The sequence below is a fragment of the Pseudonaja textilis genome, chromosome 9 (assembly GCF_049901715.1).
Source record: "Pseudonaja textilis isolate UNSWEBS1 chromosome 9, rPseTex1.2, whole genome shotgun sequence".
Lineage (NCBI taxonomy): Eukaryota > Metazoa > Chordata > Lepidosauria > Squamata > Elapidae > Pseudonaja > Pseudonaja textilis.
Window position 1 is genome coordinate 23,568,980 of NC_141998.1, and position 15,593 is coordinate 23,584,572.

The following is a 15,593-nucleotide window of genomic DNA, read 5'->3' on the forward strand; positions in this document are numbered from 1 at the left end:
CCCCGTAAGCCATGCAACCCACATTGCTCCCTTCTCTGTTCCTCCCTGCATACCCTAGGATGAAGAGGGGATGGGCCTGGATCTTCCTCTGAACTCCCTCTCCCTTGTTCTACCTTTTCCCTGCTCTGCCCAGTTGGACTTCGTCCTTCCCCAGTTTCCTCCACAGCCGACGGAGCCACACTCCCACTCCCTGTCAGCTGTTCAGCTTCCTCCTCAGATTCAGATTCTGACAGGGGCATGACAGCCCCATCAACCTGCGGATAAAGTTCTTCACACGCTTTGGGCTTGCAGTCAACTTCAGCTCCAACGTGTGACCCTGTGGTGGATCCACCTCAAATATCTCCATAATTTCAATTTGTTTTATATTTGCAAGCATCTGGTTGTGCAAATGATTCTGGTGATAGCAAAAATCCTTTTGCTTTGTAATCTTCTTATTAATGGAACTCTTTTGATGAAATTAAAAACTCCAAAACAATTTCAATACTCTATTCCACCCCCCACCCCCCGTCTTTTAATGACCCCGCATCGGGATGGAGTCAGGGCAACTAAATGGAGCTGAGTGTTTACTGGCCGGATGCCCTTCCTGTTGCCAATGTGGAGTTCACAGCAGATGGTTTCTCATTGTGCCCAGAAGAGAGAAATATCTGCCTCTACCTAGGATCAAACTCACAGCTTCCTGATTGTGAGGTGAGAGCTCCACCTCCAGGCCACCGCACCACTCAGGGACTAGGATGCTATAAAAGTTCATAATTTAGAAGTGGGGAAGAATTGGAATCCTTCCATCACCACCCCAGAGGCAGACAAGTCTCCTCTTATTTTCCGAGCAGTTGTATCTGCAAAGAGAAGATGAGCAGGCTCTCCAGGTGGCTATTTTAAAGACCTGACACAAGAAATTTTAACTAGCAGGCAACAATGGAAAAGAATAACTTTGTTTTCTGTTGAAAAGGACTCTGCATGCTGCAGAATCTAAGGGCATTTCAGGCAGTTGTTTTGAGACTGACTTTATGACATCTCTATTTCAACATCGCTGGTGTCCAAGAGAAATCTCTATTACAAAGCAACAGAGCTCAGATTCATAGAAGAAATGGAGAGTTTGCAACTGGACTCAGTAAGAATAAGGAATGGTTTTACTCCTTTACTTACTCCAAAGTAAAGTTGCCTCCATTGTACCTGTTCTTAGCCAACATGGGTTGTCCTTGTTGTTGTTGTTTGTTGTTGTCTGTTGTCGGTTGTTGTTTGTTGTTATCCACAAAAATGACAGTATACACAGCAGATGAGATAACCATGCTGTGTTTCGTATCACAAATCATTAGTCTAACACTTCCCAATTGTTTAGGACTGCGTGATGTATTGGCAAATTATGCGAGCAGATCCCAGTAAGGTGGCCTTCTGCAGCTGACCAAGGGTGATCTTGTCAATTTTTAAGTGCTTGCCTAGGTCTTTAGGCAAATTATTATTATTATTATTATTATTATTATTATTATTATTATTATTATTATAATAATAATAATAATAACAACAATAATAATAGTAATAGTAATTGTACAGTCAGCCAGATGTTCAGACTGGGTTTGGCATTTTTGTCTCCCTATCGAGTCCTTACCAAGGACCTGGGATAGGCAAATCTGGATGTTTGATGGTGATACAGATATCACCGCAGGATGGAAGCTGTTCCAAGGACAGCTGCCTTCTGCAATTGACGGATGGCGCATTTGTCAATGCCAATGATGGTGTTCGAATGGTGCTCCAGTTGTTTTCGGACTGCACTCAAGGCGCCTATTACGATTGGTCCTACCCTTGCTTGCCTTTGCCATAGTCGTTCTATTTCTAGTATCATTGTTGATGTTGTTATTGTTATTATGACAACCCATCTCCATGCTGGGACTTGATGTGGTTTCTGGATGGCCCCCCAAATCGATGGAACTTCACCTCTCAAAATTCTGCAGCCAGGTTGGCCATTGTAAAGAACGTTGGGAACTGAAATTTACACACCTGGAGATTGGCCAGGCTGAGGAAAAAAATCAGATTTGTCGCGAGAATAAAATGGATAGTGGTTTTGAGGTCTATTTTCATGAATTCACTTATGGAAGGTGATGATAATAATGACGATGATACTACTAATAATAACAACAACAAGGAATTGGTTAAATCTGTATTTCACCATTCCATTTGGATTTTGGATTTATTTGGATCTACAAGAAATGGATCACATTGGGGTTACGTTTCTTGGCTAACTGGCGGTGTGCAATACTTAAACATCTTCTCTCTTGCAGCCAATGGAACCAATATGCTGGTATCACAGTAAATGTATTAAAACATTGCCATATTCTTGCCAGACCTTTTGCTCTGATAGAGTAATACAGTTTACCCATGCCCCTGTTCGTTATTACTAGCACAGATAAGAAGTGAGGGAACAATGCTTTACATAAAACCATTTTTAAAATAATTGTGAAAAGCTCTTAACAGCCTCAGCTAGATTTGTTCTTCATTATCTGGCATAGCAAAATAAAAGGCTGAATGGCACTTTATACCAATGACAATCAATGCTGATGGATAACACCAAGAAATGGCAACAATATCGCACAAACTCCCACGAAGAGCTACCATTTTCAGATCCCCCCTCACCCAGGAATTCTTTGAAGAAGAAAAAAAGTCACATTGCTCTTGAAATTCTGTTTGCGTTTGTCCTAAGTAGGAATCCCTAAGCAGCAGGAAGGGGTTATATGTTCAATTTATAGTTTGCCTTTCCACGCCGAAGACAATCAAAACATGCAATCCCAAAAGGAGAAAACTTAAACAATCCAACACCTAAAGTCATTATTAACCCATTTCAATTTGAGAAGAGGTCACTGTGTTGCTTTGCCAGCTTGAAGAGTTATCCACGGAAAACCCCTCTCCAGTGTACCCAAAAATTAATTTTATTTGCTAGTAGCCAGTGGCAGTTCTATTAAGCACGTTAGAGGTATTTAGAGTGCTGATGTGATCTAATAAATGAGAATCAGAGAAGAATGTTGCATATTAAGCATTCAGGGAAAGTGGAGGTGGTATGAATCACTGGATATGCAGACAGTGCCTGGTTCCATCTTGGCAAAACTGTCTGGAATCTAACAAAACAAAACAAAAACCCACCTGCTTCTACATGACCCAAGCAGTTTCCTATACTTGCTTACCTCTAAAACTGCATCCATTGGCTGGATCAATCTCCCTACCATCAATTTTGAATACCCAACGACCTGGCACATTGACATTGGTGGTCTCTTCGATGTTGACAATGTCTGGGGTTCTGGAACCAGGAATGCTAAAATAGTTGGTACTGTTTCCACCGTTGAAGCCAGCCTAGAAGACCGAAAAGAAGAGAGTCCCCTTTAAATGACCTGGAACTTCACCTGACGAGCTTCATCTTCGATGCTTTTCTTCCAACCGACATCATCCTCGGTACCTTGAAGACAAAAGATCTGTCACACCTTAACCTCTCACCCAGGGTGGGATTCAGCTGATTCAGACCGGTTCGAGTGAACCGGTAGTTCCGGCGATTGGTTGGCCTCGGCCACCCAACCCTGCCCTAGTCTGTTCTATATTTCTACGTTTTGCAGCTCAGCTGATTTGTGCAACGCAGCAGATCACCACGTTTTAGCTGTTTTACTCGCCGGGGCTGTAGTAGAAGGAAAGTTTTGGAGCTGAAAATGGGCGGTTTTCAAACGCTGCGCATTCGGTCACTGGTTATACCGGTTGAATCCCACCAACTGCCTCTCACCATTGTAGTACGGTAGAACCTCAAGTGGCCCGGAGACCATATAGTCAATGTCATGGACACTTCAGGCTCTGAGAACTATGGGAAGGAAATAGCTCTCTTCTCCCCCAGACCCAGAAATTACAGGAAAAAGATGTCACATATTGTGAGCCCTTGGTGGTAGTCCAGGCAAGAAACACTATCAGGAGCACCAGCATAATTTTTATTGTAAGCGACATGAATGGAATCTTGCAAGGTTGAAAATTTCTCCCCTCCTCTCTTTTTAGTCTCCAGAAAACCAGGGAGAATCCTTTGTGAAGTGCTTCTCACATTCTTCTCCACCTGCGGATTGAGCTGCCTCTTATCAAATTGTTTCTGTGAGTCTTCCTCCCTCTCCCAAGGTCATTCCCACATACCATCACAAGTATCCCCTTTCTGTGTTAATTAATGGAGTCAGGCAATCTTCTTTGCATTATAGTGCCTTCCCCCCCCATCTGGCCAGCAATAATAGAGTGTGTCAAATTCTTCATGTCAATAATATTGAGATACAAAAAGGGTTTTGAAGCTGAAACTTTCTTTCCTTAGAAGGGACTGCCAATTCCAGGGATATTGAAAATTGTTTGAATTTCCACATATTGATTTCAGAATCCTTTGCACATCTCTAATGCAAGCGATTTTACAAGGCTTGGATTATTGTAAACACAGACTCAGACGATGATAATCAACTATCCCATGATTATCCAAAAGAACGGTTAAATCTCCTGGGTTCCAAATTGGCTATTTAGTTCTTTATTTTCTTGGCAAAATACAGGTAATCTTTTTCCAGGGATGCTGCATACAGAGCTGTTGTGTGAATAGGAAGCCCATAATGGTCATCTAATTATCCTACCTGGGCCATCACTCCACCGAGACCAGTTAGAGGGTCCCCTCCACTCGCCGTTCCAGTGGTCCAGTTAATTTCTTCATAATTGAACATGGCAAAGGAGGATGTTCCATCCGAGATAAGGAGCGCTTGGAAAGTGTTCACCTGTTTAAAATACAACTGTTTAATCAGAGACCAACTCTTCTTTCTAAAGGAAATTACTTTTTGTTCAGAGTATTGCAGCGTAAATCCAGCACCAGAAAAGTAAACACAGATGACTGAGGCTTCATTTAACTTCTTTATAAATACATAAAGTAAATTTTACAATACCAGTTGTAGATTTCTCCAACATGGAGCAAACTCAAACAGAAGCAGATATGTTACAGGTTCAGAGCAAAACTGCAAACTCAGGAACTCAGAAACAGACATCAGTTTCGTTTTAGTTCAGCAAACAAGCAAGCACGTTACTTTCTCTTTCACTTTACAGCTGAGCACAGAACAGAGATAAACCATGCCCACATTCTCACTTTAAGTTTCAGTTCTTATTGGCTGACCTTGTTACCAAGCTCTATTCCAGTTCATGAATATACTCTGACGCTTTTCAAAACACTTTTTTTTTAAAGTGGATTTAGTTCATCTAGTTTCTGAACTTGAAGCCAATTTTATAAACCTGAATTATGTTAACTTTCCAGGGGGGAAGAAACTCATTAATTCCTTTAAAAATAAACCTAAGCGGATTTTAAAATGAGAAAGGCAAAACGGGTTAGGGAAATAATGCTGAATTTTGGAAAACAAGAGAGAGAGAGTCAGTTAATCCCTCCAATGTGTCATAACTGTGGCTCGCAGTTTGTACGGGTCTTCTACCTACCCACATATCTTATACTGAAATAAAGTTTTCGTCCAGAAGAAAGAAAAAAATAAATTAATAAAAACGTCCAACAGCAGATCAGATCCCATGTAACACGCATATAATAGACAATATATCTGGTCAAAGAGTTATGATTATCTAGTCTGAACTTATTAAAGAAGCCCCTATCATTCAGCCTTTGAGCCCAATGTCATCATCCACCGGTCTCGACATCTGGAATGTCACCTCAACGAAACCTTCACCGTTTAATGACTTTATCCCTTGCATGTCCTTTAGATGGCAGTGTTAGAGTAAGAACAGGAAAAGCACGAATAAAAGTTTGTTCAAACTTCCACATTTATCCACCCAAGCTTGTATCTTATTTGGTTCTTTCCTCTTTGAAGATGGTGCAATAATGCCAACCTAATGCTGAGCCCCAAAGAATGGAGGCCTTTGAACTCTGGGGCTGGAGAAGACTCCTGCGAGTCCCTTGGATCGCAAGGCAATCCAACCGGTCAGTCCTAGAGGAGATCCACCCTGACTGCTCTTTAGAAGGCCAGATCCTGAAGATGAAACTCCAAGACTTTGGCCACCTCATGAGAAGGAAGGACTCCCTGGAGAAGAGCCTAATGCTGGGAACTAAGGAGGGCCAAAGAAGAAGAAGGGGACGGCAGAGAAGGAGGGGGCTGTATGGAGTCACTGAAGCAGTCGGTGTGAGCTTAAATGGACTCCAGAAGATCGTAGAGGACAGGAAGGCCTGGAGGAACGTTGTCCATGGAGTCACGATGGGTCAGACATGACTTCACAACTAACAACAACAAAATTTGTAGGATAGCCCAGGGGTCCCCAATCCCCGATTCGTGGACCAGCACAAACTGGTCCACACAAATAAGTGAAGACCTATCTATGGGATGTAGGAAGAGCACGAAACCACACCCTCTTCAGTCTATGGAAAAAAACACTCTCCACAGAACCGGTCCTTGGTGCCCCAACATTTGAGAGCCATTGGGATAGTCCACAGGATTTTATACTGAAAGCAATCCATCCACAAGCAGCAAAACCACCAGATCATATATATTAACAGAGGGATACAATCAAGATCAAGCGAAGTACTAATATCACTCTATAAAGCCTTAGTAAGACCACACCTAGAGTACTGCATCCAGTTTTGGTCACCAGACTATAAAAACAGTGTTGAGACTCTAGAAAAAGTACAGAGAAGAGCAACCAGGATGATTAGGGGACTGGAGACTAAAACATACAATGAATGGTTACAGGAACTGGGCTTGGCTAGTCTAGGGAAGAAAAGGACCAGGGGAGACAGGAGACCAGCCTTCTAGTATTTGAGGGGCTGCCACAGGGAGGACGGGGTCAAGCTATTTTCTAAAGCGCCTGTAGGCCAGACTAGGAATAATGGATGGAAATTGAACAATGGGAGATTTAACCTGGAAATAAGGAGGAATTTTCTGACAGTGAGAACAATCAACCAATGGAACAGAAGTTGCCTTCAGAAGTTGTGGGAGCACCATCTCTTGAGATTTTCAAGAAGAGATTGGACTGCCATTTGTCAGAAATGGTGTAGGGACTAGATGACCTACAAGGTCCCTTCCAACTCTGATTATCTGTTATCAGTTTGTCATCGGTTTGTTCCAGATTTAATATCCATGTCTTAATTTAGTTACAGTTTATCCACATGTACAAATGCACAGTGATGTGGCACAGTAAAAGTGTGGGTCTGATTGGTCCTTGACCATCTCTTGTGGTGGTTGATTGCTTATTGTACCCCATGACTATTATTAAGTGTTGTACCTTATGATTCTTGACAAATCTTTTATTTTATGTACACTGAGAGCATTTGCACCAAGGCAATTCCTTGTGTGTCCAATAACACTTGGCCAATAAGGAATTCTATTCCATTTTGGATTTTTTTTTCCTTTCTATTTCCAAGCCACAAATTGTGCTGATCCCACTATTAAATCTAAATAGGAAAATATGGGCCAAGGGAGACATATTCAGTTCTGCTTTCTCTTGCATGCCCACAAATCAAAGGACAATCAGCCCCTCTCTCCATTTCTGATGTGTTTCCTTCCCTTGCATTGCCCTACAATGAAAGAAAACTGCCAATAACAAACACAATTTCAATAATTAAAGCGAGGCCATTAGATAACTGTGATTGCACTGTGGTTGCAATAAAACCTCTTGATACTAATATTTTCCTTATTAGTAGGCTAAAGATGGGATCGCGTTGTACTCTGAGGAGGCAGTTCCAACCCTCCCAGTCTGGGACTCGCTTCTTTAGGATGTCCTGGCTGAGCTTCAAGAGGGTCAGAGCAACAAATCAAAGTCAGTCAAGTCATTTTAAAATCTACTCATAAAACTGGAAGGTCAAAATAAGAATCAAGGAAGCTTAAAATAGTCCGACAGGTGATATTTCAAACCGCACCCACTCAAAGGCAGATGTAGGGTCAGAGTTGAGACACCTCAACCTCTGAGAATTAAACAAAAGGGGATTTCATAATGCCTACTACATAATCTGCCCGTTGCATATGGTCTGGAAGAAGTCCAGAGCCGTTTTGATGATGGTAGCTTTCTGTTACAGCCTCTCCATGGCAAGCGCTTATATAGAAAAATCTCATTATAGCCACCTGATGCAACAGCTTGGCTTCCCCCGCCTCACCTTCTGACCAACGGCTTTACTTGCTGAATTTAATAGCGTTATTACACCATTTGGAGCAATTAAAATCAGGTTGGTGTAGCAAGCACGCGTCGTAACTCCTGAAGCTAGTTTTACTCATTTATATTTAAGGGAGGTGAAGTAAGAAATTGTTATTCGGTTTAAAAAAAACCAAAAAACCCCCCCAGATCATAGGGGTTTTACATACGTGGTTTGGTTTTCCAATCCGGTCAATCAGTCCATAGATAGGAAAGGAGGAAGGAAGATCCTGTACCTTCGCTAGGAGATTTCAACTGCTTCCGTTTTAATTAAGGTCTCTTGAACCTCATTGGGTCTTTTAAAAATCCCATCGATTTGTGGGATTTTTAGTTAAGGCTTAGCTTTAGTTAAGGTTTGCTTTGTGAGACCCCACATCCCCTATCAGCCAGTAGGGAAAAGGACCACAGGAGGGCTATATTTAAATCCTCCCAGAGTTGCTAGCTTCTTCAGAAGCCAAGAGAAAAAACAGGAAGGACCTTAGAGGTCTCCCAGTCCAAGGGAGGCAAAAATCAACTGAGAGATTGAGGAAAAATCCCACCATTGCAGACTTTGCCGTAAACATGTATTGCAGAAACCAAGATCTACAGGCTGGGCTGGGCTGTGTCCTGCCAGCTGCAGGACTCGGACACTGAGAAGGTTGGGGAGGAACTTGAGCCAGTTCTGGAGCCTGGGGAAGGCTCTGATGATGCTCAGCGTCGGATGCAGAGATAGAGCCAGGACTGTCCGACATTTCCCAGCCACTGGAGAGGGCAGCTGCCTTTGGAAGCTGAAATGAGTGAGGAGGAAGAACAGCTGGGGCCTGTTCCAGACACGCGTATGTGCAGAGCTGTTAGGAGAGGGGAACAGTGGTAGTCAGGGAGTCGTCTCAGGAAGCAAAGCACACATGGACGCTGCACAGCCCCTCTCTGGCTGGGGGAATAAATAGAAGGAAAGGGGAGTGGTTGTCAGAGGAGACAACAGTTGGTTTTTCTGAAGATTTTGCTCATTACGTTTCGTGCCGCAGAGACTGCTTGCCAGAACTTAATTTGCAGCCTTTTGGCTGGGAGCTCATGGCCTTGCAATTATTGCAAGGGACTGATAAGGTCTGTTACTGCCGTTAACTCTTTGAAGGACTATTGCCTGGACTTTTCACAATTCACAAGAGGTAAAAAAAAAAAAAGAGGGGTTTTTCGCGACAAGGAGTCGGTTTCTTGCTTCTGCTAAGGCTGGGTCAGAACAGGCTGAATCCAGTTGGGCCTCGAACTTCAGTTCCATTGAGAAAGATTTGCAGCTGCCTGGCAAGGGAAACATTCATATATTGTAGTGGGAGGCTAACGCTCACCCAGCGTTTTTGGCCGGGCTTCAAATTGGGATATTACAATCATCCCACTGCTCCTTCCGAACTATGCATTTATTAAACAGACAGCTGTCTTCCGTCACCCCTGGAAAATAACCCATTCTCATCCAGGAAAGGGATGAGAGAGCAATACAATGATAATCCTATAAAAATGCAACGCCACAAACTGCAGCACTCTCTCTTTGAAGCGAACCCTGGCAGGTTTTCGTGTTCCTCTGCTTTCATTTCGGAGGCAAGCAGGGGCAGATAAAAATGGAAGCGGCTCATGCCCTAACCCTCCCGTACCGAATGCGCCCGATGCTATTCTTGCTTCCAGCTCCATCTTTGAACATGGGGCATAAAATACGGGGTTTTTTTAAAAAAAAAAAAGAGCAAAGGGATCTCAGAAAGTGGTACATTCATGGGGAAGGGAAGACCAGGCGCTTGCAAAGATGTGTTTGTTTCTTGTCGGCTCAGTCACGGTGCTGTTATTCATATTTAACGTGATAGAAGAGAAGTAAAGATATATGGATGGGCTATGTAATTATAAGTAAATTTTCTATGGGGGTATCTCTTAATGGGCTTCTTGACAATTAGAATAAGAATAGAATAAGAATGGAATAGAATAAAAATAGAACAGACTAGAACAAGAAGAGAAGAGAAGAGAAGAGAAGAGAAGAGAAGAGAAGAGAAGAGAAGAGAAGAGAAGAGAAGAGAAGAAGAATGGAATGGAATGGAATGGAATGGAATAGAATAGAATAGAATAGAATAGAATAGAATAGAATAAGAATGGAATGGAATGGAATGGAATGGAATGGAATGGAATGGAATGGAATGGAATGGAATGGAATAGAATAGAATAGAATAGAATAGAATAGAATAGAATAGAATAGAATAGAATAGAATAATAAGAATTAGAATAGAATAAGAATAGAATAGAATAACTTTATTGACACTTTGAATGTACGCTAATCGTTATACATTAAAAATGAAAGTTAGTTGCATACAGTTCTTAAGGGTCACCACCTCCAATATTACACTACTTAAACATGACAAGATAAATAAATACAAAATTATATACATACCCACATCTATTATATGACACAGAGACACAAAGAGGTTCTATCCTATTTTTTTTAAAAAGGAAACTACAGGTAGCCTTTTGCTTCTTAGAAGGTCACGTAACCCAGGGGCACTGCAACCGCCATAAATATGAGTCCATTGCTATGCACTTTAAGTTTGATCATGTGGCCATGGGGATGTTGCAACGGCCGTAAGTATGAAAATGGATTTCCCCGTAAAATATGCTTAAATTCAAAACTCCAACCTGCCTTGCAAAACCCAGAGAAAACTGCCTTCCAAGAAGTCACATTTCCCCAGTAATAACCTAGGAAGCACTTAGCTCAGGGGTGTCAAACTCAAGGCCTGGGGGCCAGATTGTTAGCCAGCAGCAGGTGTGGACAGGTGAGGAGAGCGAGGCCTCAGATGAGGGGCCAGGACCATTAAGGAGTGGACTGCTGCCTTCAGAGATTGTGGGGGCTGGCAGCAGTGATGAAGAGGTTCCCGAGGAGCCTGTGCCAAGTGCATGTGTACACAAAGTTGCTCGCAGGAAAGAGCAATTGCAGCTTGGGCTACTTGGGAGTAAGGCTGCAAGGTAATGGCCCCTCCTTCAAGAAGATAAAAGCCAGCTGTGAAATGAAAGTTCTTTGCAGGAAGCAAAGACATTTTAAAACTCAGCCTCATGGACATTCCAGTATCTGAATTTGGTATTTGAAGACTCTTGTGTTGTGAAATATTTCTTATCTGTGATTCTTGGCAGTCTTGCACAGTTTTGGTGAGGCTCATGCTTATCAAAGTTAATTAGTTTGTATCAGCCTTTTAACCGGGGATTGGTAAGAATCATTAAAAGGTTTCTGTTCCCTTTGGTTCATGTTTGTTTTATTGGACAAGGGTTTGGGTCAGAACACAGATGTGGCCTGCAGGGTGCTTAGATCTGGCCCGCAGGACCACCCTAAAAATAGCAAAGGACCAGCCTGCAGTGCCTTTGCCAGCGAAAACGGAGCTCGGGAGCCCATTTTTGTTGGCAGAGCACTTGGGTCACCCAACACGAGTGACATCAAGCTGACCATGCCCACTCCGGCCACGCCCATCCCAGTCCCGAAAGTCAAGCACAATCCCTGATGTGGACCTCAAAGAAATTGACTTTGACACCCCAGGGCTCAGCTGGTTTCCTGAAAAAACAGGGTACTGAATAAAATCGTCAGTATTTCTATCGTGCAGCCCCCTTCCCACGCGATGTGCCTCTCCGAATTCATCATTTTGGAGGTCTCATATATCTAGTCAACATCGCCGAGGGCTAGACATTATAGCGCTTAAACCTCTGCCCATTCTGAGAACTAATGGTTGAAACACGCCAAGGATACTTAACAGCGCTGCCTGTGCAATTCTTCATCATTACGTCGGTTACTTGTAATGTAGCTTAAATAATGATTAAACGAGGTCAGCAAATCAGGTATTTTTCATTCGGGGGGGGAAAAAATATAGACTTCCATTTTCTCATCCTACCTTGCAAGATTTGAAAGAGAGGGGATGGCAGCCCAGGATTTATTTAATGTGGTGCAGGGAAGTTGATTCATCCCAATCCCCATGAACCCGCCCTGCTTCCTCAAAATCTTTTATAGATTTGTCAGGGTGATGTCTCTGTTTTATTTGCTATCCTCCATGGATCGGCTGAGATCGTTCACCGTTCACTCATCGGCACGCTAAAGAAGGCACCCATCTTATGCCCTACTCTGGAGAATATAGTTGCAATGAAGCTACTTTTGCACAGATTGTCACAACCAAATGACACAAGACACAAACAGGGTGGGGTGGGAAGGATTATCCAGCATGCTAAATCCAAAGCATGAACTGCTCCGAGTCCCCTTGAACTCCAAGATGGGCTAAATAAATAAATTTTGTAAGTAAATAAAACTGGTTAGCAAAACAGCTGTGAGATGCACAGCTAACAGAATAACAGAGTTGGAAGGGATCTTGGAGGTCTTCTAGTCCAACCCCCTGCTCAGGCAGGAAACCCTGTACCATTTCAGACAAATGGTTGTCCAATGCAGGATAACTTGGGTATGTCTAGTCTGATGAAAAGAAGGACTAGGGGAGACATGATAACAGTCTTCCAATATCTCAGGGGCTGCCCCAAAGAAGAGGGAGTCAAGCTATTCTCCAAAGACAGGACAAGAAGCAATTGATGGAAACTCATCAAGGAGAGAAGCAACCTAGAACTAAGGATAAATTTCTTGACAGTTAGAACAATTAACCAGTGGAACAACTTGCCTCCAGAAGTTGTGAATGCTCCAACACTCAAGGTTTTTAGAAGAGATTGGATAACCATTTGTCTGAATGGTGTAAGACTTGCTGCCTAAGCTGGGGATTGGACTAGAAGACCTTCAAAGTCCCTTCCAACTCTGTTACTCTACTCTACTCTACTCTACTCTACTCTACTCTACTCTACTCTACCCTACCCTACCCTACCCTACCCTACTCCACTCCACTCCACTCCACTCCCTATTCCTATTCCTATTCCTATTCCTATTCCTATTCCTATTCCTATTCTATTCTATTCTATTCTATTCTATTCTATTCTATTCTATTCTATTCTATTCTATTCTATTCTATTCTATTCTATTCTATTTGACTCTGCTCTACTCTACTCTACTCTACTCTACTCTTTACCAGACTCCATCTGGTTTCAGGGCCCAGCAAATTAACACAGCTCTTCTTCTACAAACTTGGAGGTTAGTTGTTAGCAGGAACCAAGATGGTGGACCTTACCGGGGTTGTGCTACTCCCTCCGTAGAAAGTGACTTCATCCCAGGTAGCGATAAAAACCGAGAGGGCAGTGAAGGAAGGCATGTTCTTAAAATACTTCCTGATATCTTTAGAGACTTTCTTTAGCAGCACGGGATCAGTGGTCTCCCGGTAGTAGATTTCTCCCTGGATGCCATTGTGGACATCTGCCCAGAAAGGAGCGATGAAAGCCCGTCCATCAGCTAGAGGGAAGGATTCTGGGGTAAACTGGCTGACCAGCACATTAAAGGAAACCACTCCATTGTTGTTGACCTGCAATCCAGGAGGGAAGATTGACATGCGGTTAGCCGGAAGTTACAATGTGAGCTCAACATCATGTTGAGGCGAGACAAGTTGAACGTAGAGACTCTTTAATTATTTGGTGGAAATAGAGCTCTACATTTTATGTCCTCCCTGTGTTTGAAGGTTGGAACGGAGTGGAGACCCCTTGACAGAGGAATGAAACACAGAATCCAAGTCTTATAGCAATAGCACTTAGGCTTATAAGGAAGGAAGGAAGGAAGGAAGGAGGAAGGAAGGAAGGAAGGAAGGAAGGAAGGAAGGAAGGAAGGAAGGAAGGAAGGAAGGAAGATAGCAATAGCGCTTAGACTTCACAGTGCTTTCTAGCCCTCCCTAAGCAGTTTAGAGTCAGCCTCTTGCTCCCAACAATCTGGGTCCTCATTTTACCCACTTTGGAAGGACGGAAGGCTGAGTCAACCTTGAACCTGGTGAGATTCGAACTGCCAAATTGCAGTCAGCTGGCAGTCAGCAGAAGTAGCCTGCAGTACTGCACTCCAACCACTGCCCCATGGCGGCTCTGAAAGCCCAGGACTTCCATTCTGTTGTGCCCACATTGAAGGGAAAAGGCTTCTTGCACGAGAAGCAAAATGTTTTCAAGGGAAAAAAACCCAAGAAAGTCCAGTTGCCTTTTGGGAAGAAAAAGCACCTTTGGGACCCATTGAAAAGAACTGATTTAATTGAAAGTTGCCCCGCCTGTCTTTTACCAAAACAAAACCACGGGGCCCGTTGCCACTGTTAAGCAAAAAGTACCCCAGACCCCAAATATTCCCATGGCCAGGAGACACATAGCCCCATTTCACTCCTACCCACAAATTCAAAAGCCTGCACAAATGGTGTCCTTCGTGGCATGGACCAATGTCTGCTGAGAAACCAGATTCCAAATTGGGAATTGTGTGTGTGTGTGTGTGTGTGTGTGTGTGTGTGTGTGTGTGTACACGTGTGCATCTGTGTGCACGAAAGAGTTTGGTACTCTCCTCTCAGTCTTGCCTTGGAAAAAGAATGCTCTCTTTTGAAGCAGCAACCTAGGAGGCAGAGTAATCGATGTAGCTGCTAAGGAAAAAAAACACAGCCACCCTCAAAGCAGAAATAATTTCCTGAGAAAAGAAATATATATATATATTTCTGCAGCTCTTTGACATATTCTAGTTTTCCTGCCACCGGCTCAATACTTAGCATGCCAAAGCCTGCGTGTCGTTTTGAGTGTTTAATCAACTGCACAAGGCTGTTGCTGGGCTTTTATAATCTTGCCCCTCGCACGCCTCGCCTCCTAAGCGCACCCTTGATTTCCTTAATAATAGACCCTCTCGTTCATAACGTGTAAGAACTTGGCAGAGAGGACACCATTAATCTTCCTCTTCTCCGAGGAAGGCTGGCGGAGAGAGCTGTTTAAAATGCAGATGTTAATGGCGGGGAAAGGCGCCCTTGGCTTTACCAAGTGGTGCTTTTACTTACAAAAATGGTCCTGTATGGTGCGCCAAAGAAAATGAAGGGGAAGGAGAGCTTGATTTCTGAAGAGCTGCCGTCATCCACTTTGGGGGTTTTGGTGTCATTGGGCCAAAAAGGGTACAAGATGCCCATAGTCTGGGCTGCAACAAAGAGACACGGAGAAAGAAAATAATTATTCTAGTGCCAACCACATTTCATGTTGTACCCCTTGTTACTTCCTCCAAACCCGCTCCATTATTTCACCCTGGTGGATGTTTGCAAACAATGCAGTCCAGGGTCACCTTTATTTATTTACCTTTAATTTCATTTTAGTCTTAGTCTGTTAACTGATAAAACTCTAGTCATCGGCTAGAGTAGTATCAGTTAACGAAGACTAAAATGAAATTATAATCAGGAATCCGCTGAAGTGGCCTAGAGGTGGAGCTCTCGCCTCACAGTCAGGAGGCTATGAGAGTTTGATCGTAGGTAGAGGCAGATATTTCTCTCTCTGGGCACAAGGAAAATATATGTGGACAAAAAACTCCGCATTGGTGACAG

The 15,593-nt window shown here is 43.1% G+C and overlaps 1 protein-coding gene and 1 long non-coding RNA gene across 2 annotated transcripts in view; one reads left to right on the forward strand and one right to left on the reverse strand.

Annotated features, from left to right (window-relative positions):
• LOC148125063 (uncharacterized) overlaps positions 1-15,593 on the forward strand; it is a 558,115-nt gene that overhangs the window by 378,280 nt on the left and 164,242 nt on the right. The gene's annotated exons all lie outside the window — the stretch shown is intronic.
• The window catches only part of LOC113441953 (tubulin-specific chaperone cofactor E-like protein), a 75,751-nt gene that overhangs the window by 26,725 nt on the left and 33,433 nt on the right, over positions 1-15,593 (reverse strand). The window contains exons 10-13 of the mRNA XM_087939156.1: positions 15,063-15,196; positions 13,296-13,583; positions 4,620-4,757; positions 3,171-3,336 (exon numbers count right to left, since the gene is read on the reverse strand). Coding sequence (XP_087795282.1) covers positions 3,171-3,336; positions 4,620-4,757; positions 13,296-13,583; positions 15,063-15,196 — 726 coding nt within the window. The remainder of the gene's footprint in view (positions 1-3,170; positions 3,337-4,619; positions 4,758-13,295; positions 13,584-15,062; positions 15,197-15,593) is intronic.